A 27,163-nucleotide genomic window follows, 5' to 3' on the forward strand; every position below is an offset into this window, starting at 1 on the left:
TCCTCGTGTCATGATTCGGATTTATTATTATGTTTAGAAAATACCACAATTTTCATGCAGGTCATATCAAATTATTTTGTTGTGTTTATCAGTCACACCTTAAAGGCCGGCAAAAAAGGTTGGGGACCCCTGCTGTACACAATTACAATGCTGTGGTTTTGCGGTGCCGCCCCAACAGTTGAGCATCTTTAGTGTCGATGAGATGTTACAAGCAGAGTTCACGCAGTTTAAATCGCAGCCCTGAGTTATTAGCTGACTCTGATGTGAGCTTACAGATAAACCTTCTTTTTCAGCTAAACACTAGTCATCATGCCTGAGCGTAGTCGGGAATCAAAGACCAACACGCGGCCTGAGTGTTAATGGTACCATCGTCCTCCCACTCCACTAACACTGTTTTTCTTTCACCCTCCCGACGTTTCCATCACTGCTCTTTTTTTCCCTGCCAAAGAGCAAAGTGTGGCAGGGAAGAGAGAGCGAGGGAGGGTGTGAGAGAGAGAGAGAGAGAGAGAGAGAGAGAGAGAGAGTGGGGGCATTGGTGGGGGTGTTCTTTCTTTGGCTCAACCTGTATTTGTTCAGGCTCTGTAAAAACATGACCAATGCAAAGAGACTAGAGAGAGATGGAGGATAAAGGTGAAGTAAAGAGAACAGATGAAGGTTGTTGCGGAAACATTTTCGTCCGTCTCTTGGTGAAAGATAACTGTTGACATATTCATGAACATTGGAAACATTTTCATCTGTCTCTTGATGAAAGACAACTGTTGACATATTCATGAACATTGGAGTGCAAGAGAACTGAAGTCGATTTTAACTTTGGTTGGGCAAAAGTACGGTAATAAAAACGAGGATGTGAGGCGTGACTTCAAGGAATGGTTATGACTTCTTGGCTTCCAGAGCAAGAGTTAAATGAGAACATCATTACCATTCTTTGTGTCTTGGCCTTGGCCAATGGTCAAGCCTCCTGGCCAATCTTTACTCGCCAGAAAATTAGTGGAGACTCCAAGTCTTTGCTGGGGAGAGCCAAGATAGGAGCCGCCGCACCATTCCGCAAACACCACATTTTACACTCCGCTCTTTATGTAGGTATGTACTGTAGAAACAAAACATCATGTGTTAATTTGTGATGTTTCAAGGAGGCTAACAGATTTTCTATACAGTGCCTGCCCCTTGCTCAAGACCCATGAGAGACCAATATTTTTTTTGCCCATGTTGACATCACTACATGTTTAAAATCTAGGACCGTTACTAACACCTTGAATAGAACACAAATACAATTGCGGCCAGTGTTATACGTTATGAATGGGAAATTTTAGGCTACTTCTTAATTTCAATCCACTGTATGTGGAACGTTACGTGACCAAACCTGGGAAATCATGTTGGCTGGTGTCTTTGGACAAATGTCAAATACATTTATATAAATAGGATATGATACATGTAAACACGCGTGTCTTTGGACAAATGTCAAATACATTAGAATTCATTTATATAAATAGGATATGATACATGTAAACACGACCGAAGTTCCAACATTGACTGTTGTCATCTTTGGTGGCTCTGCGGTAACATCTTGTGTTTAAAAAAAGACATGGAAATTTTAAGTACCCACGGGGACTCTGTCAAGGTCCCTTCCACTATCCACCTGGGTGAGGAGGAGCACTTTTGCACATTTAAAGGAGCGTGGAAGTAAGTTGAGCGTTTCCCGGATTTAGGCCTTGCTCAGACTGGCAGCCAAAATCCGATTTTTAACCCATCCAGACTGAAACTGGATAGATCTTTTGTAGTCTGAACAGTCACAAAGCACATGAAATTCGATTTTTGCGAAATGAAGCCATATACAGGCGGTAGATTCATATCGGGTTTGGGCAGGATGAGTGTCAGTCTGACCAGCTACAAACAAACCTAACGGTTTTAACGGTCTGTGACGTCACCCAATGCGCCAAAGTGGAGAGCACCAATCAAAGCACGAAGCAGGAAAGAAAATGCAACACATCGAAGAAATTGAAGACAGCAGGCCCTGGACTGAGGAGGAAATGCATTGCCTTATCGGTCTGTCGGGAGATGGTGGCATACAAGCAAAGCTCGAGGGCATGTAGAGAAAGAAGTCTGATGAAAGTGTTTTGTGTGTTTCCGCTGTTGCAATTCGATGACTTCAAACATGCCTCCGTTCCGATGTTTTTGCGACAGTCAGTCAACCTGTCAGATGGGTCAATAATGTGTCCTGGTCTAAACGGGGCCAAATCCAATCTGAACAAGAATCTGAATTTGAATCAGATGAGCCTGCAGCCCGAACGCAGCTTGAATGTAATGTAAAAGATTTTAAAGTGGATAAATTGACCACCTGGACAGGACAATGTGGAAAGTCATCGTTACAAATTCTTACCATGTCATGCTAACCACTGAGACCCCAACAAAGGGACGCTGAAAAATGACAATTCTTGGCAAATAAAAACAACGCCTCCATAAAAACAGCCACACGCCTTTTATTGCCAGATTGGCTAAAAATGAGATGTGTGGCCGTAGCTTGAGTTTAACACTCTTTAGAATGTTTGAATTGAAGTTTAGACCTCTGGTTCGTCAGCTTTACTCCTGCGGCTAAAAGCCCCCCCCAACAAACACACACACACTCACACAAACTATTAAGAGCCCACACGCCACATGTGTACTCAAGGCCAACGTGGACAAAAATGAAAATGACCCCACAAACCAAAGGAAAAAAAAACCATTTCATTCAAATTGAGGGTAAAATTTTTTTTTTTCAAGCAAAAAAATTGGGAAAGATAGCTAACGTTGCAGCAAACATGTTTCAATGAACACAAGGTGGTGCACCAGATGTTTCAAGAAAAAAAAAAGGCAGAATTTGTGATGGTCTAGCAACTGTGGTTTGAGGTAGAGTGCATGCCATCATTAGGTGACCCTGTCTTCTTGACAGCTGCAAGCCGATTTTACATCTCCTAAGTTGCCCATGACACTCATAATGAGCTGCAGTGACGATCGGCTGACTGCCACCTCACCTCAGCTGCGGTCAAAGGCATTTATTGCCCAATTCGACTCATTCACTAATAACAACACACATGCCAGTTTAGGACAAATATGTGAAGGTTGGGAGGCTTCAAGACATCTTAATAAAGTACAACTATCCTTCTAATAAGATTTCAGCTTCTCTTGTGCAATTCTAATAGAAACAAACAAGACTCAGGTGTTTTTTTTTCCTTGCTTGTGTTGCCATAATACATAGATCGCTCTATTGGGCCATGTCAGAAAATTAAGATAAGAAAGCCTTTATTTGTCTCACAATGGAGAAATTCCCAATTACAGCATTTTAGGTCTTATGATGCATTAAAATTGATGGTTATTGAAAAGTCTCTTTCATTGTGCTCAAACCAGAGGGCGCTTCACTGTCATTGGCTCTTCATTTGGCTACAGTGAAAGTGGCACCAATATAAATAAATAAACAAATAAATAGATAAATCGCAGGCTCGGCCATGGTATGATGTGAATGATTACTCATCTCCACTGCAGGGTGTTTTTAGAGGCCCTTTTTTTTTTTTGACGGACATGCAGATTCAGCTACTTACGTCGGCCGTCCCGCTAGAGGCGTAGGCAGCGGATCTGGAAAAGAGGACAAAGGGATATTTGACCCCAGGGTAAATATTATCATAACCACATTTGTTTCTGTGTTAGCTGCCAGCTACATGCAAGAATAGGTCGAGTGTTGTTAAGTGGAGCCAGATCCCCTCCAGGAAAAGCGAAATCAGAAAGAAAGTTAAATTATACCAAGATGGTTAAACACAGCTCATAAAATGTTTTCAATGTGATGTAGGAAAGTGATTCCCTTTTTAGTGTGGCAGGCTGTTTTGGACTGCTCAGCTGCCACAGGCACGAACTCTAACCAGTTTCGTCGTGGCTCCTGTACCACAGGCGCGTCATTCTTTAGCCAGCGTACTGTCGGTGGTGGGTTGCCCGACACGCGACAGAACAGTTCAGCTGTTTGGCCCAGAGAGGTGGTGATGTTGTTCATCGGAGTTTCAAGACGGATAAAAGATAGCCCTGAAAGACAGGAATGCAAAACGATGTAAGGGACTAACATCAAAGAGGTGAGCACAGCTTTTCACAATATGTAAGGAGAGCCAGCTGATGGGTAAGGTGAAAAAAAATATGAGCATAATGTCTATCGATCATGCATCCATCCATCAGTCCTCTGGATCTGTCTTCCTCACGAGTGCTGCGGGCGTGCTGCAGTCCAACCCAGCATTATTTGTGTGAATGTTCGAAGCAAACATGTTTTTCTTCTTTCAACTACTACTTCTACATTTCTCGACTGATTCGAACTATTCCAACTGTAACATACTTGAAAAATGTACGCCTTGAGGGCTATTACTTTTCTCATTCCAAACATTCATAGTTTTCCCACAAGTCCACAGTTTGCCCCCAAGAATTCTCCATTTTCAATGACACGTTCAAAAATTCGTTCCCATTCGAAATGCCAAATGCTCAGTTCATTCAATTCACCTTGGGATCAGTTTTTAATATTCCCACAATTACCAAGTAGCAAAAATTCAAAATTCAAACATTGCATATTTTCACCAGCGAGATTCCCATCTTTGGGATATTCAAAATTATTCGCTAAAATGTTCAGTTAATTCAATTCACGTTGGGATCAGTTTTTAACATTCCCACAATTCCCAAGTAGCAAAAATTCAAAATTCAAACATATTGCATATTTTCACCAGCAAGATTCCCATCTTTGGGATATTCAAAATTATTCGCTTCTCTTTGACACCCATGCCATTTAATCTGATATATTTCTCCCGCAAATTTTTTTTTCGACATTTTACAAAAGTCTGTTTTTCACTCCGGAATTTCCATTCATTTCCATTGAGACATTAAAAATGTCATTTTACCCGCAAATTTTTTTCCAACATTTTACAAAAGTCTGTTTTTCACCCCGGAATTTCCATTCATTTCCATTGAGACATTAAAAATGTCATTTTAATTCTATATTCAAAATGTTTAGCTCATTAAATTCATTTTGGGAACGATTTTCAACATTGCAACAATTCCCACATAGGAACAATCCAAAAATTTTCACCAACATGTTGCACATTTTTCACCATTGTAATTTTTTCTTGTTCCACTGTTTTTCTTCCTTGAACTACTTGTACACTTACGTACGGCTTATGGTCCGGAAATTACGGTAGTTGAATAAACAAGAAAAAATATAAGGGCTGAGCCGGGTACTTATTTTAGACGAGTATCCATTTCGGATGAGGCTTTATTGCCGTGTACGCGCATGAAACAAGTACAGCTCATCAATGTCCGTATTTGTACTGAAGGAAATTCCTCAATGGGTTACTACTTTGGTATTCACTCTTCATGCTCTGTGATAAAAAAAACAAGAAAAAAAATATAAGGGCTGAGCCGGGTACTAATTTTAGACGAGTATCCATTTCGGAGGAGGCTTTATTGCCCTGTACGCGCATGAAACAAGTACAGCTCATCAATGTTCGTATTTGTGCTGAAGGAAATTCCTCAATGGTTTACTACTTTGGTATTCACTCTTCATGCTCTGTGATTGGCCAGTTACACACAGTGACAACTCCTCCTTCGACAGACTTGCTGGAGCAAGAAGAGCCGTCCGTGCCTTATGGCCTTCTCAAGCTACACGATTTGTCGTTCATGACCTATCGCGCTGAGAGACTATCGGAGAAGTATCGTTGTGTGTCTTGGACCGGGCGAGATGTCATACTACAAGTCCATCACCAACCAGACCCCGCCCACTCGTAGCGTGCTTGCATGAATATTCAGTCGACCAGCGCATATCTGTCGGAGAGGCGGGACAAGCAGCTTTCAAAGTCATGTCGATGGAGGCCTTATGTGCATATGCGTTGTTTCTATGCTCCCAATAGGCAAAAAGAAAAAAGAAAAAAAAAGAAAAAAAAACCAAAGGAAAAAAATGGACCAGTTCGTGGATAGTGGGGAGAGGGCAGTATGGACTATCTATTATCCAAAAATGACACCACATTTTGCGAATCAGTTACAAACTCTGCGGTTAGCAAACGTAGTATGATTTGAAATGCTACGTACACTTTCCAATATTTCTCCTTTTGTTCAAGTCACTTTTTAAAGACTGCACACCACATTGTGATTGTATGCGCCGCGCCCAGTCTCTCGTCACAAGTAGGAGGGCACTATCTTCTCATTGGTCACTGTAGAAGAACCAAACGGAGGACAATGTAGGACATGTCAAACCATGCAGCATGACGAACACAAATTCTTACATGTCAGGCTTTTGTCGTCGTGGTCGTGAAACGTCCCAGAAGCGAGACAACCAATAGTTGAGTATGTCACACTACAAGGGCAACAATGCATCAAGACAACTCAAAATTGGCTACGAGAAACTACGTTTGTGACACATCTGCCATACATTTGGGTAGTCTGATGTCGGCATTACTCTTCCACACCAGACAGTGATTGACAATCACTCTGGACTTGCTTGACCTGACTCCAGCTCACACTGCTCACAGCAGTACTCAGTTTTCCGCAGCTCACCTCTATTTCGGTTCGTTTGATATTTAAAGTTAGTTGGTAATCTTGCTTGGTAACGGATGCAAATGGCAACATAGGCAATTTCAGCCCAAATCATTTCTCGTAATCCCCACCCACTTCCAGTTGATGTCCTGCCCACTCCGAGTCCAGATACATATACTGTACAGATAATTTAGATGGGTGAACAGGAAGATACAGATAGTGGTGTACTCACCCTACTGACCACATATCCGTTTCTGTCATCTTCTTTTGTTTACACCGGCCAGTTGGATAAAAATTACTATACATGAGCGGTGGTCTACTTATTCGCACATCGGCCTCACAGTGCAAAGGTGCAGGGTTCAATTCCAGCTATGAACTGTGCGGGATTTGCAGGCCTGCGCGGGTTTTCTCCGGGTACTCCGGTTAACTCCCACATTCCAAAAAACATGCATGGCAGGTTGTTTGGGCACCACAAATTGTCCCTAAATGTGATTGTGAGCGCGCATGGTTGTTTATCTATGTGTGCCTTGCGATTGGCTCGCAACCAACTCAGGGTGTACCCCACCGAATGCCCGAAGACGGCTGGGATAGGCTCCAGCTAGTATGCGACCCATGTAAGGATAAGCCGATTAGAAAACAGACGGATGGATGACTACATTTAATTTTGGGTAAAAGCAACTTTGCCATACCACAGAAAATGGTTACGCATTTCAATACATTTCCTCCCCTGCAGAATAACATTTGAAATAATTACAAACAGTAACATAATCAGGGTAAAAAGATTACAAAACTAAACAAGTTCTTAAATAGAAACGAGGATTTAATGAACTGCGGTTTCAATTCTAGGTTGCCTTGCCTTTCTAACCCCCATTGTTGAGACATGGCTATCCATTCTGTACAACCTCCCAAATGAATTTACATTTTATCATCTCACTCTGCCTTGATTATCCGTTTGGAGGGCTTGTTAAATTAAACACAGGACACTTGAGCTTGTGTCAGTGCTTTCGTCTAAGTATGTGTGTATACGTCTGTAGCCATCCCAAAAAGTGTCAAAGAGTCCTTGAGCAAGAAAATCAACCCCTCGTTACTCCTGATGAACTGATTTTTTGGCAGCCTCCTTGTGGGTGTGAGGTGCTGGCAAGACTGATAGTGGATTCTAAAGCTAGTTATTTTTGGCAAACTCTCTGAGAGCGAGCAAAGAACTTGTCAACTGCACATTGTGTCCAGATGAAAAGTGCAAGAGCTCATTTATTTACTCCAGCTCTTCTTGAAATAACAATGTGGGCTAGGGGAGGATAGGAAAAAGATGATGCCGGAGACAGATGACAGAGAAATTCTTGGGATGTGGAGAGAGGAAATCTAATCACATAATTAAGTGCATGAAATACCAAACATTTACATATTTAAAAACAATATAGACCAGGGGTGTCAAACTTGTTTTAGCTCAGCGTTCATATGTTGCCCCTCACGCTTTTTCTATGTAAATATGTTCATGGTTGTAATACTGTTAAAAATATTGTGTTGTTAAAAGTGACTACTAGTCGTTTTGAACGGATAACCAAGGATTTATTGAAGTTTAAGGAAAAGTATTGCCGCTAGACGTACCTACGGATTGCGACGACGTAATTGCCGTTTTTTGCCGCCGTACTTCTGGGTTGTTCGTTTTCTCAAAGCAAAGAAAATTGCCGGACTCACGGAGCAGTCTGGAAAGATGATCTAATCATCCACTTTAGATTAAAGTTCTATTTTATTATATTATATACACATGCGTGTAGACATTAATTTTAATTGAATTGTTATAAATAGAACTCAATGTACTTGTGCATGTGCTCTACAGTGTGTGCAAAGAGCGACTTTAGCTTTGTAATGACAGTTTTCACTCCATTCTTGTTAATACAATTAAACACATTGAAACTGAACTCCAGGGGCTTCATTTGTGGTCTATATCGGTGTCACCAACATCTCAGTTGAAACCACGACAGTGAAAAGGCATCATTCGACGAGTCATCGCCGGTCAAAATGTCATCCAGTAACAATTCTGTTTGCAATTCCAGGACCTGACATTCATCTGCATAAGCGGTAAGCGCTGCTCAAGCGAAAGCAGAAGCTGCTAAAGTGAGAGTCTCATATGCTACCCAAGAAGCACAGTCTAAGGTGGAACAAAAAAAGCACAAAGTGAGTTGGAAAAGGTCAAAATAGATGCGAAAATGAAGCGATTTAACATTACATAGGGAAGCTGATGCTGCCGTAACTGAAGCACAAGTGCTTGACGAAGCAGAAGCAATCCAAGAGGAGACTGGAAGTAGGAATACAACAACACATTTGTAACATGGCATCCGCCCGATGCAAACAAATTGGAGCGACCACTAATCAGCTCTGAACCGAAGCTTCCAAAGGACAATGTTGCTGCTATAGATAATAACGGCATACCCAAGCAGGCTGGAGGTGAAGCAATACCCAAAGTCGAAAAAACTAATTGCCAGCTTTCCATTCACACCTCACTGTTCTACCCCAGCCACCATCTCATATTCAGCGGCACTATTGGCTCATATACGGCACGGTGGGATCGTATTACTTCAGGCCTTTATCAGTTTAACAAGAGACCAGAGAGTTATTGATTATCGATGATCACATGAAAGTCCAAGTATATGGCAACTCCCCTCCTGCTGTAGTTGGTTTACGGACTACGCAGGGCCATCAGCGCAATGCAAATCCACTTGGCCTTTATTTTGTGCCATGACTGTTAAGAGCTTGTGCACATCCTCGAGACTCTGTTCAGTGATGTACTGGAACATCAATGTGCCCAGTTCAACATTTTCATCAATCAGAAAGAGGCATTTTTTTTCTTAAAAAAAACAAACAAACTTGCAATCAAGCAAATCATAAAGCTAAATATCAGGACAACTGGAGTCATTTCTGATTTTTTTTTTTACTCCGGATTTTCAACTTCATAAATTGCAGACACAGCAAACTCAAAGGGGATTCAGTGTAAACTTCACAACCTAAATCATGTTTTAGTTGTGTCGCTTCTAGCAGATGCAATCGTGTTCATATTTCACAGATTATTATTCCTTGTGACAGTGATTTGTTGCGAGGGAGAATTTGAGGAGCACGCAGCTTTGTCTAAAAACCTCAGTCCATTAAAACAAATAAAACATATTTGCTAACAAGGAAAATAGACCCATCTGGAAGATCTGAATGACAAACTGTCTTGCTTGCCCCAATGGAGTCGTCACTGCAGTCAAGGATGGATTAACTAGAAATAGACTGATATGTTTTTCTGAGGGATGCTCCCGATTTTTGGAAATTAAAGAGGTGGAATTACACCCCCCCACCAAAAAAAACCAAAAACAAAACAAAAAAAAAACCCTAACACTATTCTGTTCATGCCTTTCCAACACCTTTCCAGATTTGCAAAATGTCACGTTTGTATTACATATGTATTTATTTATTTCCTCTTGGACATCTTGGTTTTCAAATTCTAACAAAAAGTTTAGGGGTCATTGGCATGTCTTCAAAAATGAAACAAAAACAAATCAATAGCTCCCTCTAGTTTTCCACAGTAAATAAATTTTTCCGCAATTCCGAAGTAACCGAACTGTTAATCTTTCACTTGTCTTTGATTTGATTTCAAACAAAAGGTGCCAAGAGATCCCAGAATCAGCAACATCTATTATTCATTTAATTGAATATTTAAATAAATGATTACCTGAAGTAAACATAGTTTTAAATTGATCTCTTATCGGCTGTCAGATCTTTAAAAAAGGCAGACGCAGATATCTGTCAGAATGTCACATATTGGCACCGATAATCGGCTTGGCTGATAATTGGTCTATTCCATGCATTAACCTTAACATAAACCTATTCCCGAACGTCGTTGCTTCAGTTTGAAAATAACCACTCAGTTGTTGCCAGCAATTATTTGGACAGTCTTCGCTTCTTGCCGGTGGCTCTCAAAAGAGAACATTTACAGTATACTTACAACGGTGCTCCATCCTCGAGGGAAACAAGAGTCTTACTTTCGGACCACAATGGTTCCAGTGCCTTAGACATCATTGTCACTGATGAACAAACAACAGGGTCACACACACATGCGCTTATTTTATTCTTCAACTTATCAGTAGAGTTGATGGAATAATGAACAGTCTTTAAAGCCGAGAGCCTGCGCACTTCAGTGGCTGACGACTAACAATGAAGCAGTGACAAGCCGAAGGAAGGTTAAGCGCACCAAAAATTGATGTGAGCAATGTTAGGAGGAGAAAGAGAAGAAAAACGTCCAACCAGTGTCAATGTAACAAAGCCGCTCTGGAGGCAATTGTCTTGCGGCGAGTGCTGCGGTATTCGACATCAGGTTCACTGTGAATTCCAAACTGTTTTTTGTACCCTTTCCTCTTCATGTGGTGGCCAACTCAATGGTGTCCTGTCATCAACCCGCATTTTCTCACAGAGGTTTTGTGCAATCACACACTGACGAGCAGCAGCACGTGTGTAAACAAGACAACCCACACAACGCCACCACAATGCACACAAGCTATTCATATTCCTAACTAGACACATTGCACGACACATTTTTCCTTGACCAGAAAGATTGCATTCAACATGTGAAGCATCATGGGTGAAGAGCGCTTCGCAGGTCGCCCTCAGCGAGGGGCCGACCGAGAAACCCGAGCGGCTGCGCAGCTAACTAAACACGCTGCGAGGACTCGGCTCCGTAGCGCTGCCAGCGATGGCCAAAGGTGAATTTCATTAAAGTTGACTCGCTCTCCAACTGCGAGATGACAGGAAGGAATAAGTGCCTGAAAAAAAGGAAAAGGAAGCCCGAAAAAAAGAGAAACTTTGTAAACTATCAACACCACTAATTACATCCCAGTATTGCTGAGCCCAATAATGAGCCTCTTTCAGCATAACTTCCTGCTTCTGATGCATACTGATAAAGTCGCGCTACCTGCATGCTGTCGTCTTGGTCAATCTAAACCATTCCCCCCCTGAAGACAAAACAGGTGGTGCAATCACCATCCATCCATCAGATAAGGAGCAGATGTTGCTTATGAGGCCGAACTCAAAATGACACACAAAAATACACTAGTTTCACCACATGCCTGCATACAATCTGTGTTTTAGGCTTTAGCATTTCATATGGCTGTGTGAAAAAAACCGTCATCTGTCACACCGATTCTCATCATTTTTGTGTTTGAACTCGTCCTGATGTTTAACCTTGTTGCCTTGACCTCCCAAGCCACGTGTTCAAACTACAACGTTGCCTCTGTGTTGAGCAAAATCTCACCCTGTACGCAGCATCTGTTCTGGGACGGATGTTGGGGTTCATTTGGCCCCCGCAAGAGCGGAATTAAACAAACCAGACCAAATGATAGAGCAAAATAAGGTCAAATTCAATTATGCTGAGGGACTTCCAATTTGGGGCATCTTCGTGGGTGATATGGCGGATGTCGGCTCGCTGAGTCCCAAAGGACAACGCTGAGAACAGATTGACCAGATAATGCTGAGCAGCACTGTTAAAAAAACATCCCCAAATGTTTTAGATCTTAGTCCCGCTGTGTTGAAATAGAATCAATTATTTCAAATGACCCTTCCATCAAGTTTCTATGTGACGGCACACTATGTACCAACTTGTAAACATCATTAGGAAATAAGAAAGTCAGCTGTGTGTTGCGGATACGACTAGCTGAAGAAGTTGGCCCAGTGAAACAGCAGTGTTGTTATTTTGCTTCCTGCTGATCAACAAGCGGCTGTGTAAGTTGTGACTTCACGCGCCCCGTTGTTCGCATCGTAACCGTGATAGTCCCCTTCTTCTCTCCAGTGTGGTTCACCGGGATGTCGAAAGTGAGCGGCTCTTCATCCATGTTGATGATGTGGTTGGGCGGGATGTGTCTGTCGGCAATCTATTTGTTTGTATCTTAAAATGAAAAGTATGCTTATCCCACATCAACTGCCGTAGCCCAAGAGGGTATGTAGGAATGTGAGGATTGGTTGAAAGAACAGTTGGTCATGGAAGTCAAGTGAGGCAGTCAGAGTGGCAGAATAAAGGATTAAAATCTCCAAGAAAGCCTCTTTATTTAATGTATCGCAGAACATGACACTTTTTACTGCAGCAAGAGCGGAGGATGGCCAGTTTTTCCTTGTGATCTGCCAGGTGTGGCTGCACCACGGTCGTCCTTGCCCGGATGGATAGATGGCACCGTTTCATTAAACGAAAGCACCGAGCACCATGGATTCGTTGATCTTGAATTCTCTCGCGGAGACTCGATTCCCATGGTCCTCCACGAAACTGATAGCTTGGAGTTTAAACTGTGCTTGGTAAACGCGTCTCTTCGAAGGTGCCATTTTTGGGAGGTCCTTAGCCAAACTGATGTTGTTTAGCAAAATGCCCATCCCGGCACTTTTTACACATAGCTGGGCCATGCCTTGAGTGTCCTCGTTCACGCTCACCCTTGCTACTTTAACGTCCGCATGCTGTCCTCAGTTACGTCCGCCTTTCCTCGATATAAGCAACGGCCCAACATTAGTCTGTCAAGCGGGCCCGTCATCAAAGTCACTCAACAGCATTCACAGATTTTGGAACATGGTGCATACACAAGGCGACCCGCATTATTAGACGGCCCGTATATTTTGGACAAAATCTCACACGTATGTGCGTCTTATGGTCGTGAAAATACGGTACCTAAATATATTAAAAAAAGCACATGATGAGGTATACATTTGAGGCTCCACTTGCAGCTTCAGTCCAAAACAAAAGGCAAAGTGGGTCATTTGAAATTAGGGATGCACCTGTGTCTATGGCCACGTGTTGAGTAGGTTAGTGTGTAATTTGTTCCGTCAGTTATCGCAGCTCGACTGGAACAGTGCCTTTTGTTTGAACTGCTGCAGGTTGCCATTCATTTGTCAACACCTCATTGACTGCAATCTCAGAAAACACACACGCCGTGTGTTAAATGCATCCGGTGTCTGTAAACAGCCAATAGATTAGAATTTACGGTATGGTTGGAGATGTAGATAAAGACTGGATGCTTAAATGTAAAACGTGTGTGTTTGTTTACCATCAGTAGAAGTGTTCCATGAAGTGGCTGCTACCACGCTGGGGTCTTGGGCGTAGTCAGATCCTGTAAGCACAGTTGGAGGTTTCTATTAGCATTTTTAGCTCATTATTTAAATTATACAAACATCCATTCATAAAGGTTATATTTTCATTTCTTTAAAAAAATGACGTTTTTAATATACACTAACTATGATCCCTGAATGGAAATTACATTTTCACTCTGTTGTATTTTTTTTTGTTGCATGCATTACCCTAGACACAAACAACCAGTTCCACACACTGAGCTTTATCCCCCAAGCTAGATGTTTTAATCTAGATAGTTCCGTGGATTTTTTTTTCCCATGCCTAAGGAAAATCATGGTCGTTCAAGTTGTACAAATTTATACTTCGTTTAAGTGCCTTACGACAGATCAGATTTTTTCTTCCAGCTTTGATTAATGTTTTTTCTTGAGAAATGAAAATAATATTTTCTGCCACAACCAAATGTCACACGACCACCAAACCAACAAAACTCTGATACCGTATATAGTAGGTTGTATCAACTGTACTTTCTGGATAACGAAAAGCAGCAACTGTAAAATCTTTGTGAGATTTTAGAAGCATTTGAGTAGAAAGACAGTACTTAAAACAATGTTCTTGAAATTTAACTTGGTGCCTGACTTCTCCGACGGAACTTTGAGCAAAAGTTTCAATATGTAAGAGAGATGCCATCAGTGAACCATGCGGCCTTAATGCCGCGTTATTACCATCCGACGACAGAGCAGCCCCCTCTGCTTTTCATTACAGATGAGGGGCACAGAAAATGGGCCACATAAGGGGATTCCTGACAATTGGGAAGGAAAAAAAACCCTCTGGAGGACCTTCAAGGAGGGCCCATGAAAAAAAAAAAGCATGATAAAAGCAGTTCTTTCGGAGGGTATAATCTGGTCAATTTGATGGATAAATACAACCGTGTGCCCTGAACAAAAAGATAAACGCCCTTCTCCATAAACACTAAATCAAATGTTACAGACACCAACTTAGTAAAACATCTGACTTCTTCGTACCAGTATTTCTTCTGTGGGAGCATCCACAGAGTCAGAGGCTGTGACAAGAGTCAAACAGGAGCAAACCAGACGAGGCATGCTAATGGGGTGATAAGGTGTTGTTTCACAAGTGCTGCATCAGGATGCTAAAGACTGTAGGGAGGTGCTTGTGAAATGAGCTGTGTTAATGAGAAGCATGAAGGCCAACACATATTAGTGAGCAAATCATGGCAGCAACCTCTCGACAAGCAACAACGTTACTAATTTCTATACTATAAATCGGGTGGGCCTTGATTATTAAAAGACTGATTTTGTTCGAGACACCAAAATCCAGATGCAGACCCAAACAGCACAATTCTTTGAAGTGCAACATGAGCGCTGGGGAAGAAAAAACAAAACTATAAGCCATTGCATCCTTCATTTTTCACAATGATAAACTGCCATTCTATATTACTGCAAGAGACAACCACGATAATACAAACTCTAATCGAACCCGAACATTATAATCGCTATAAAGTGAAAAAAAAAAAAAAAAAAATATATAAAATGACATTTTTGTTAGAGGTACTGAGTCCACCCAATTCATATGCATGTTCACCAAACCCTTTATTAGTGAAAAATAAAAGGATGATTTTTTTTTTACAAATTCAAAACATTTAAAAAAATTTATGAAAAATAAAAGTAAATGAAATTACATGGCATAAGTTTAGTTTTTTTTAAATTGTATGACGTACTATCACGACATTCACACGTTGACTGAGCAAACTAAATTTCCCGGAGCACTGATTGGACAAGCAATGTCATGTGATCATTTGCAGCCACCGATGGCCAAGCGGGCGTCATAACTAATTGACATCTTGAGTCAGGTGTGTCTTAACCTCCATGGCAGAGGGTCCGTCGAACCCCTGGGGTTTCAATCGAACCCAGGTTAAGAACCACTGGTCTATATATATATAAAGATCTCTGCAAGTGTCACTAATTTCATAGCTCTTAAGTGGGAGGGTCACACAACACCAGGTTTATTGGTTGTGTTATATTTTTCACAACAGCAAAGTCAAAATTTGAAAAGATCCATGTATTTAATTGTGAATTGTGACTGAGAGTTGCCAATGTTTCCCAAACTTTTTTGCACGAGGACACATATTTGACAAGAAAAAAAAATCTATAGGAACACCACTGAACAAAAATGTCACAAAAGCGGATACATCGGTTAATTATTGTACCTTCGACCTCAGGGCTTGCTTGCCCAGTGGGCAAGATATGCAGATGCTAAGGGTGCTGTCGACTCTAGGGTGTGCTAAAAATCTGCTGAAAATTCACCTTCAATATAAATATATTCAAACTAATTATTACTAATCATTCTTAATTTCAAGTTGAAAGGAAATAGTAAATTGAAATTGATATAAACAATTAAATGAGTGAAGAGGAGTGAGGTGAATTAATTTGAAATCAGCGATCTTTCTGAGGCATAGCGGCGGCTTATGCACTGTGCGTCACCTATAATGAATTAACTCTTGAGTGCCCACCTCAGTGGCTGTATATTTCTAAATTTATGATGGTAGTAGTTCCACGTTTTTATTTTTGTAAAAGAATACATCATATTAAAAAGAGCAATAAAAACAGGGAAATACATTCATCAATGTTAAAGTGAAAATGAAAAAAAAAACCCTGACAGTCATTTGTTGCGGAGATAAGTGAAACAAGAATAAATCGAAGGCTGTCAATAGAAATTAAATAAAAAAAGTCTTTGTTTCTGTTACTACGTACACATATTTACAATAAAGGTTTTGTCTCATTTGCGTACATTTTTCTCAATGTCCAAGATCGAATTCAAATGTAAAGGCACTTCCTTCACTTTATTGCCAGTGACTGATGTAAAAAAAAATCTAACTTCCTCATGAACTGTCAAACTACTGAATGTTAAAAAAAAATAGACAAAACAAAGGTATTGCTTGATCATTGAAAAAAATCCTGAAAAAAGTCTTCTGGGGGATAAATGAATCTCTTTCAAGTGGGGAGGCTGCGCATATTTATAATAATTTGACAAGTAACCCTGAACATGGAATAGTTAACATAGATTAAAATTTGGTTTTCTCCGGGTACTCTGGTTTAATCCCACATTCCAAAACATGTGTGGCAGGTTAAAGAGACGCTCTTGACCAATAAAAGTAGATGTCGCAACAGCAAGTCACTCGCATGATTTGTTTGACAGTAATGAAACAGTCATTCAATTTAAAGAAAAAAAAAACGGTCCATTTTAAATGTTCAATCTTCTGACATTATATTATGAATTAAAGGCAATCTTAAAAATTCAATTTTGTGAATGAAGGTGGGGCGGGGGCACCATAGAAAATCTCGCCGATAGGCCAGCCCTGCTTAATGGAAGAGCGTTCAATGATTCTGCTTGTCACTTACATCTCTGGCACAGATCGGTGATCAAATATCCATTATATGTAGTGATTAAAATATTTTGGGCATCACTTCAGTGAAATTTCTCACAACTAATGATCAATGTGCCGTGGCACACTGATTGTGAACCACTGATCTAGGCCATCTGACTGTTTCCTTTTGTCCAACTTCCAAATGCTCACGGTCCAGTCTGAGCGCTGTGTGAGTTAGCACATGGTTCTGATTTGCGGGGGTTGACTGTTGATCTTACAATACACAACCTTTACCAGTAACAGAATGATACTACATAGTTGATAACCTTAAAGCTTTTTTTTTTTTTTGTTATTGTGGTGCTATGAGAATTTAAAGTGTTCCTACTGGCTCTGCCCACACAGAACAGTGGGTTACTTTGACTCTGTTGCCCCAAGGTGGGTCTAACTTTCCTTTTGTATTCATGTTTGATGGGATTAAGGAGCCCGAGGGTTGTGTGGTGGACAAAGGACAGAGGAGAGGCGACGTTGCAGTTGACTAACTTCACTCACACAACTAGCTGAGCCTGGAAAGAGGTCACTGAGAGAATGGACGAGCAGATGGGAAAGGGTGAGTTGAGAATGGTACGAGGTGGTGTTTTCTCCCCCAATTAAAGGCAATAAATTTATTACAAGGACATCCAATTATGTCAGCATATGCAACCTGTGGCAATATCGATAATGTTCACTCCTGTACATCTTGTAAAGAGTTGATGAAATGATGTGTCTGCTTTTCTTTTTCCACTTAATCTCCCCTCTATTTGGGTCACATCTGTTACTTCTTTTTCAGAATATCTGGGATGAATTGCAGCAATTTTGAGATTAGCTTTCTGACGTTACGCAGTAATGGAGGGAAGCAATTGCAGTCAGACTATTTCTTAATGAAGGTCTTGCAAACAGAAACCTTCAGTGGGCACGTGTCACTTTGGATCAGGTCACTCTCGGATGGTTCGGCTACCTAATTGAATCATGTGCCGAGAATAAATTATGATTAAACCAGAGGGACAGGATGAAGTTGGCGCTCATTTTGGCTGCGCAAATGTGAAACAGTTAACCAGGTTTATCATGGTGTCTCAGGGAAAGCCAGATGGCTAATTCGAGGGAAAAGGACACGAGGAACAGCTGATCATGGTTCAAAGGCTACTTGAATGCTTATCTTTTGCTTCATCACAGTGACAACAAAATCTTACACCCGAGGTCTAATCACATGTAGTAAATTCTAAGGAAGTAATTGCCTTATTTATTGATTATCTAGATTGGGGGTCGGCAACCCGCGACTCTGGAGGCGCATGTGGCTCTGTAGCGCCGCCCTAGTGGCTCCCTGGAGCTTTTTCAAAAATGTTTGAAAATGGAAAAAGATGGGGGAGGGAAATATATTTTTTGTTTTAATATGGTTTCTGTAGGAGGGCAAACATGACAAACATTTCCCAATGCAGTAAAAATATGTAGAATAAATATTAAATTGCAACATTTCTGTCAACGAAGATATGCGTCATAGCCTGCAAACACACGTTTCTAATTAGCAGTGCAGGATGCCAGGCAGGTGGCTGTGGTAAAAAAAAAAAACAAAAAAACAAAAAAACCGCATTTCGAAGGTACTGGCAAAGAATAGGAATCTCTAGGGCAGAGAGAAACATTTTTAAAGCGCACACGTGAGCTATAATAGTTAACACTCTGCAAAAGTGCGTCCAATGCCTCGTTCATTTCAGGTTGCTCTTTGTGGCACACGTGTGTAAGTGTGTGCGTATGCGCGCGTGGTAATGGGTCGATCGCAGGAGGTTGGGTGATCAAAAAGTAAATCTTCGGTCAGAAAAGGTTCGACACTGCTGCTCTACAGGATGCACTGCAGGGAAAAAAAAAACATTTAATCATGCTCTACAGGTTGCACTGCAGGGAAAAAAAAACATTTAATCATGAATGATCATTGTGTATTTGTAACCAATTGAGTCATTTTGAGAGTAGGCTACATCATGTGTTACCTTCATTTTGAGGCTTTTAATTTTTTGTGGCTCCAGACATATTTGTTTTGGGGGGTGTTTTGGTCCAATATGGCTCTTTCAACATTTTGGGTTGCCGACCCCTGATCTAGATCAACACAAAGCTTAATTGAGGCGGAAGCTAAAGCTCAGAGAAGCTAAATTGCAAGTAAACTACCATTGCACGATTCCATCAGCGATCCCGCTGCACATCTAAATTGAATTTCTTCTCATTTTTTCTTCATACTGTCATGGGAATTTGACATATAACAGTGCTAAATGGAAGTAACTGTTTGTACTATTGAATGCTGACCAGTTATTTTACAGATAAGCAAAGTTGCCTGCTCATGCACTCGACTGCATTCTGTGTAGCTGCTCAAAATGCTGATTGTGCTGACCTTCGTCCCTCCCAAATAGAAGAAAATAAGATAAAACGACAGCGCAAGATGGTTTCCCTGGACAAGACAATCCTCATTCTCATTTTCTACCCACTTCCCTTTAGACATTTGACGGTGTTTCAAACATGAGAAGAATAAAGGAAATAAGAAATGATGTAGTGAAACCCAAGCTATTGTAAAATATCTAAAAGAGAGATGAGCAGCGACTAAATTGAAACACAAAACGCAAGAGTGCATGTACCCATGTGTGTGTTGTGTGCCGATGTTTGTTTCCAGGCTCAACTGGAGTGCAGAGAAGCATGAAAACAGGCACCTGTGGTCATGACAGACCAAAGAAAATGCCGTCGAGCCAGCAGAGTGTTTGGCACGTAACCTTATAAGTGCACAGAGATGAATGAGAGAAAGAAGCAGAAGGTTTGAGAGCAGAGGAAAATGAAATCGGGGTGCATGACAAGGCCCCTTTGGAACGCCAAGAAGAAGAAAGGCTTCTTGTTGCACAGCCCATGAACATTTGAATTTGCAAACATCAGTACTACTCATTAATTTAACTTAAGAACCCGTCGTTGTGACAAGATTACATTGGATAATTTTCTAAGCATTACCTCGTCCGATCGCGTTTTTTTTGTGTGACAAGATTACATTGTTTGGATAACTTTCTAAGCATTACCTCGTCCGATCGCGTTTTTTTTGTTCTCCTTTGTGAGTTTTATATTCAGATGTGACATTGATGTGACGATTGATTCAGTGCCTTTCCCAGAATTGTCTGTCTTTAGGTTTGTGACTAGTTAAAATGACCTCGTGATGAGGGTTTTATAGCTCAACCTGTTGCTTTGGCCGGCTCGTGATGACCGACCACAGAGAAAACACTATTGGTGGAAATCGAAAATGTGTTCAAAGACACAGCTATAGGTGTTGCTAAAGGCTTCAAATCACATTGTATGACGTGTTCGGGAAACCTGGATGATACTCAAGGAGTAATGTAAAAGGCCTGCTGGGGTGAGGCTGCCATTGGCTCCAGTTCCCAACGTTGACTAGTGAGGAATTTTATGAAAGCATATTGACCCTTTACTGTACAGATACTGAGACGCATTTGGAACAAATGTATGCACAAACTCTGAAGATTCTAGAAAGGTATCAGTCTATGACTTCTCCTGAGCGACAAGTAAGAATTGTTAAGACATAAGAGTGTTTGGTTGCCACACTGCCACAGTGTGCAACTTGAAGATCACGTTTGAAACAGGTGACTGTCTGAGCGTGCATTTTTGGAAAAGGTCTGATCAAGTACATTTCCGAAAGCTCAGGTGCAGCCTGAGACACCTTTTTGCTCAATGATCTCATGAACCAAGCGTTCCAGATTCCTTGAGGATGACACACTAATAAAAGGAGGGGCCCCGAAACAGATGGAATAAGAGACCACCGGGATAATGCTCCTGGCTGCCAAAAGAATGATGAGGATTTAGACATCATGTGACTTACAGATGAGCAGGGCACCATTCCATAGCTATTCTTCATGCCTGTCGGTTCTTTATCACTCGGTAGGCTCAATCTCCCCTTGCCTGGAGGACAGATAATGACTGGAAATTGCTAGAAAACTGCTTTAAATCACTGGTTATTTTAAGGTGAGGCGCTATTGATGAAACGGAGCATGACGAGCTAAGGAAGCTTGATTTAAGTAACAGAGGTGGCACAAATGTGGAAAACATTAGCAATATTATCCTTGATGGGCCTGCTCTTTCTTCCATCAGTGCAGTGGTGTGGGTTGCGTTTGCTCAAAAGCATGAACAAGTCATATCTACACGAAAATCCAATGACAGGGTTACAAAATATTCTCTCCTGTGCTGCTGGTTACGATGACATCCATCCAGCCAACCATCCATTTTCTAATCCGCTTATTCTCACGAGGGTCGCGGGCGTGCTGGAGCCTATCCCGGCTATCTTTGGGCAGTAGGCGGCGTACATCCTGAACTGGTTGCCAGCCAATGTTATGATTACAATGAATGTGAATTTATTTTTAAAAAAAAAAAATTCTCCTTGCTCCCTCAACTGAACCGATGTACCCGCCAGGAAGTGAATGCTGCCTTGAAGCACCAAAACATGCTGTGCCGCTTCTGGGAAACAAGGTGACGCATCCTCAGTTCATTCAGGAATCCTAGTCAGTTCTGAGTCAAAAGTGCAGACTAAGCCGCAAAACGTCTGACTTGAGGTCAAAATTAGATGAGAAAAATCAGACAGCACTGAGATATAGGCCCTCCAGAAATGGTGTGGAAGGCAATCACGTTTGAAAAAAAGGTGTGTGATTAATCCAGACTGAATTGTTGCGCTAACAAGTCCAATGAATTCCAGTAAAAACATCTCGTTTTATTCCTGTTTGTTTTTTTTTCACCGTTTCTGTATTAAAGACTTAACTTAGGTTGCCAACAGCCACTTTGAGGTAAACTCTGAGCCTTTCCAGCATGCTTCCCTGTCAATCACAACGATGCTCTATGGGGAAAGCTCTCCTCATTCCAGGTTAAGAAAATAAGCATCAGCATTCCTCCACTTCTCGAGGCGACTGGCTATGCGGCTGGCCAAAGTGAAATGTAAATCGATGAGAGAGATGAGTCGCTGAAAGAGCTGCGCGTCCCCAACGTGAGAACTGATAAACCAATGCAGTATTAACAGAGTTCAGGTTTCAATTGCAGAAAGGTGAAGATACAAGAGTGTATCTATTCATTATTTCAGATCCAATGCCAGCGGCAGTCCACCACCTCGAATTATAATACAGTACCTCCATCCAGTGAAAACCATAAAAGGTACATGTGACTGCGGTGGAAACTCGCCGACAATAACTGGAGGACTTCCAAATAGTTTGTGTGCAGGAGGACTGATGAAATGCAGAGGAAAACCTTCACCCTGTGTATCAAAGCAAGGCAAAGGGACAGACATGATTCATAAGGATGCATTGACACAACATGGAGAAAGAATGGAAAACCCACAGTATGGAGAAAGTCTCCAGGCACAGAGAGATGATTACTACCTCGTAAAAGGAGGATTTTTAATTTTTTTTTTTTTTAAAGGTCATCAATTGAGTAAAATGATCAAACATTATCAGGTGTTATTGAAAGTGTGCCGTGTACGACACACACATCCTCTTTTGGACACATTGATTTTTCTGGCTACCTCAGATAAATGAAACATCATGTGGCTTTGCCCTTGCTTGACAACATTTCACGTGACATCGATTGAAATTTGGGCTCTTGAAAAAGGACAGTGGGTGAAGATTAGACAGAGAGACAATCAGGTAGACAGGCAGGGTTCAAAACAGGCAGCAAGATGGATCTTGTTTTGCTTTGCATGATCCTTGCCTGTGATTAGATGCCGACGCTTCCGTGCACAGATGTCTTTGTGGCTCCAATATTATGACTTTTCAGGCGGGAGTAGAGGGAGCAAGGCTGGCTGGTGGAATTGAACAAAACCTAGAATCTACATCCTCTTTCATATTGTTTGTCAACTAGAAAAATTTACGAAAAATGACCTGAACTGAAATGACAGCAAAACTTTTTTTTGGTTGCTAGACACAACCCCAAAAGAGTTTGTTTATTTTTCTATCTTTCTATTTTTCTGATTATGTTTAATTATTCTACTCTTTATTCAATCAAATAAATAATACTGGCAATAAAACTGACAACTCCGAGTTTTACTCTTTGTGAAGTGCAAAAAAAAAAAAAAGTTTATCTGTTAACTGTGAAGCATGACACTGTGAAGTTGGAAAATAGGGCTGTGTGATACAGCTGAAATATTTATCACGATGTATTTCATATCAGTCAAGACTGATATATATATATATATATATATTACCAATTCAAAGGAAAGAAAAAATATATTAAATGGATGAATGATAAGATACAATAAAAAAACAACCATCCGAAGGACAAATACCATTCAAACTACAAATTACAGTTACACATAGGTAGAAAAAAATTGTAGACAATAGGTCAGTACAGTATAGCACTCTGTCTAATGCCAGGAGTGCCACTCTTTTCTTGAAATTATTTTCCAGGATGTTTACATCTGCTGCAGTACGAGCCAAGTTATCACACCATGTACAAGCTTTGGAGAAGTGTTATTTTGAACGATTGTCACTCATATTTTGTAAATTTAACGAAATTGCTTCAATGTTACCAAATATCAGTGGTGGGCAGTCCGTCAGGACGGACGGAAGGTACGCTAGTCTGTCACTGATGGATTCCCGTATCGCTGGCAGCCTGACGACTCACAGAAACTTGAAAACACTGACAAAATAAGCACAGACAAAAGCGAATTTTGTCCGTCACCCGCACAGCCAATAACTCGACAACCTTCAGCAAATGTTTTGCGGCACACGTTGGTGCGTTAAAGCCTGTTTCACACGACAGAAATTTCTGCATGACTGCATCATGTCATATCATTACCCTGCTGGCTTTCATTATGAAAGATTGCCTGCTGCAAGCTGTCCGCTTCTGAAATGCAGAGGGCCAGCATCCAGGACTGCAAGCCCCAGTGGGAAGCCTTCTCTAGGACACTCTTGCCCAAGCAGCACAGGGAGGTGTGAGTAGAATTGTTCATCGAATGCAACACTGCCCTCCCAAGGTCTGCTGCTGTGGGGAGGATATTCCCCACAGCTGGCCAAAGAGGCCCGCCCAGTTGAGCGCCAACTTCCAGAAGCTGGTGTTCCTCAAGGTGAACATGTCACTGGTGGGTACCACAGCTGCATATATATATATATATATATATATATATATATATATATATATATATACATATATATACACACACACACACACACACACACACACACACACACACACACAAAATGCGGATTTAACGAACGTCAACATTAACAACAAACAACAGCCGACATCTTGTTAATCTCCACGGGCCACTGAGGGGGTGAAAATTTACGAGTGTTTGCAAAGGTTGTGAATGTTGCGTTCTCGTCAGGGTTAGCCAGAGTTTGAGGGGGTTTCTTTCAGGTCACAAACGTTCGCCAAACGATTGCCTGTACTTTTCTTGTTTCTTGTCAACAAGAGAAAACAGTCAAACTGACAAGAAAAAACATTCAAACTGTTGGCAAACCTCTGGTGAATGTTTTGAGACCTTGAATGACCCCTGATGTGACCGCAAATCCTACTTTCACCAACACTCGCCACAGTGCGATAAGCTCTTCAACAAATTCATGCTACAGTGCTTATTGAGTCCTTTCAAAACACTTCTATGTTCCGATTTTTCCTGTGCAGTACGAAAGTGAAGCTCCTGTCAACATCCAAGACATCCAGCTGAAATTTAAGGACACTCGTTCAGGTATGTCCGTTACTTCACACAACAATCGACAGCTAAGTTTCGCATCACTACTCAGTCAGCACTCGGCAAACATTAACAGCCATGTTCGCAGGAGCAACCAGCAATTGAGTAAAACTGTCGGTTTGTGATGGGTTTACTAAGGTTTACAACAGGGGTTCCCAACCTTTTTTGCCCCACGGACCGGTTTATGTCAGACAATAGTTTTTGGGACCGGCATTTAAGGTGTGGCGGAAATAATACAACAAAATAATATGGTATGAGCTGCATGAAAACTATGGTGTTTTCGAAATATAATAATAAACACAAGGAGCGTCTAATCTGGCCGCAACACTGATCGCTATGGTAATGTTTAATGCCTACAAAATACGATACAATGCAAATTCAAAGTGCATGAAAATGACGACTCACCACAGCCCCGAGCTTGATTTTCTGCAACCAGACGGTCCCATCTCGGGGTAATAGGAAACAATGACACCTCAAGTGTGTGTTTTACGTCAAGTCTACTTCGTAATTTTGTTTTAGTCGCCATTGCTGCAGAAAAGCCCCGCCTCACACAGGTAGCATGTCGGAAATAGCAACAGTGCTACTGTGGCGATCTCAGAATATTCAGCCATAACTTTCATCCAGTTGTCTCGAACGTACTTTTAAGGCCGCCGTCATTTGCGATCTCCAGCAGTTTTATTACTCATTTTGCGAGCTCTGGCGTTTTGTTTTTAGCGTAATCGGTCACGTGACGGAGAAGCGTGGCTTGACGTGTGTCAAGCGTGACACAAACGGATGTAACGGAGAATCCGGTAATTTTTCAAAATAAAACATATTTCGTATTCCGAAATAAATAAAATGGAATTCAGGCAAGTTCTTTCTGTGCGGCCAGGTCCCAAATGCCCTGCGGACCGGTACCGGTCCGCGGACCGGCGGTTGGGGACCCCTGGTTTACAATATAAACACAGGAAGCAGTAAACTGTTTGTACAGTTTACCCATTGCTCTCTTAATACGTGCATATTAAATATTTTTAAGATGTTTGTATTATTCTTCTGGTGTATTTAAAGACCACTAACAATCATTGCCATCCATCCATCCATTTTCCGATCCGCTTATCCTCACAAGGGTCGCGGGGGGTACTGGAGTCTATCCCAGCCGTCTTCGGGCAGTAGGCGGGGGACACCCTGAACCGGTTGCCAGGCAATCGCAGGGCACACAGAGATGAACAACCATCCGCGCTCACACTCACACCTAGGGACAATTGAGAGTGTTCAATCAGCCTGCCATGCACGTTTTTGGAATGCGAAAGGAAACAGGAGTACCCGGAGAAAACCCACGTAGGCCCGGGGAGAATATGCAAACTCCACACAGGGAGGCCGGAGCTGGAATTGAACCCGGTACCTCTGCAATGTGAGGTCGACGCGCTAACCACTGGACCACCGGGCCGGCAATTATTACCATAAATGCTCTAAAATCATGTCTAAGGAGAATTGAGATTATTATATTTATATATATTATATTTCTTTTTTGTAGATTTTACTTAATAGGGGGTCTGGAACGTAACCCCCATGATGTATGGAGGTTCATTGTTTGCATTTACTTTGAATTCCATAGAGAAATTGAGACGTGAGCTTGGTCACAAATTCAACTCGGAAGTGAAGGAAATACTGTGGCGTTTGGTTCTTGACGATGACCTCACCGTCCTCCCAACTGCTTCAAAGCCAACAAGGGCATCAAAGTCTTTGGCCCCAAGTCGCCTTCTGCTCTCATCCTCGTTTCCCTCCCCCTCTTTCTTTTTTGTCTCTGCTGTTCCAACTTTTGTTGTTCCTTCCCTCATGTGCAAGTGATTAAAAAGAACGCCTCATGGAAAACATACTCTTTGTTTTCAAGTACGGATTCCATCGCAAGATCCTTCGAGATCTTAACTGCTCAAAAAAGCCTCTGGGGAACTTCTTCTCCACACCTAAATTGGTTATTTTTTAATCATAACTGAATTGTACTCTCCTCAAAAATGGATCACATAAAGGGCTTGTCAAGGCCTGACACAAAAGACTATTCATGATCTTTATGGGTGCTCATTTTCTCCTCTGGCCAGCTGTCTTCCCTCACTGTCACTCTGCTCCTAATGAAAGGTCAGAAAATCACGGATGGTACAGATGCTGCTTTTGTGTCCTCATAGGCAGCAGTTATTTCATTTTTGTTGTCATCTGGCCTGACAGCAAAACCAGAGAACCAGCCGACTTGAATGGTTTGTCCGTGGAATGACCTTGACAAAAAAACTGCATTCTCTGTCCAGCCGAATGGCTTGAAAGTTATTGCAGGGTTCCCATGGGGCCCAAGAACGAAATGAAGAAGAGCTGAGTGCTTTTAATAGATGGTCACCAGATTACTTCAGCACCGCAAGTATGCAGCCAATGTCCTGTCAAGCTGGCAAATGAATAACAAGACCCCCCACCCCACCCCCAA

At 41.6% G+C, this 27,163-nt stretch overlaps 2 protein-coding genes and 1 long non-coding RNA gene across 3 annotated transcripts in view; 1 reads left to right on the forward strand and 2 right to left on the reverse strand.

Annotated features, from left to right (window-relative positions):
* The window catches only part of LOC109519095 (inactive tyrosine-protein kinase transmembrane receptor ROR1), a 53,492-nt gene extending 49,682 nt beyond the window's left edge, over positions 1 to 3,810 (reverse strand). Inside the window, exon 1 of the mRNA XM_019875415.1 lies at positions 3,573 to 3,810. Within this exon, the coding sequence (XP_019730974.1) occupies positions 3,573 to 3,655 (83 nt within the window). The 5' untranslated portion in view covers positions 3,656 to 3,810. The remainder of the gene's footprint in view (positions 1 to 3,572) is intronic.
* LOC109518969 (inactive tyrosine-protein kinase transmembrane receptor ROR1-like) overlaps positions 3,791 to 27,163 on the reverse strand; it is a 103,137-nt gene continuing 79,764 nt past the window's right edge. The window contains exons 2-3 of the mRNA XM_019875165.1: positions 13,581 to 13,643; positions 3,791 to 4,044 (exon numbers count right to left, since the gene is read on the reverse strand). Of these exons, the coding sequence (XP_019730724.1) occupies positions 3,791 to 4,044; positions 13,581 to 13,643 (317 nt within the window). The remainder of the gene's footprint in view (positions 4,045 to 13,580; positions 13,644 to 27,163) is intronic.
* LOC109519096 (uncharacterized) lies at positions 17,407 to 22,482 on the forward strand. Its single transcript, XR_002168879.1, has 2 exons — positions 17,407 to 17,592; positions 22,254 to 22,482. It is a non-coding gene; the product is annotated as an uncharacterized LOC109519096 (long non-coding RNA).

This window comes from Hippocampus comes, unplaced genomic scaffold (assembly GCF_001891065.2).
Source record: "Hippocampus comes isolate QL1 unplaced genomic scaffold, H_comes_QL1_v1.1 scaffold132, whole genome shotgun sequence".
NCBI classification, from domain to species: Eukaryota; Metazoa; Chordata; class Actinopteri; order Syngnathiformes; family Syngnathidae; genus Hippocampus; species Hippocampus comes.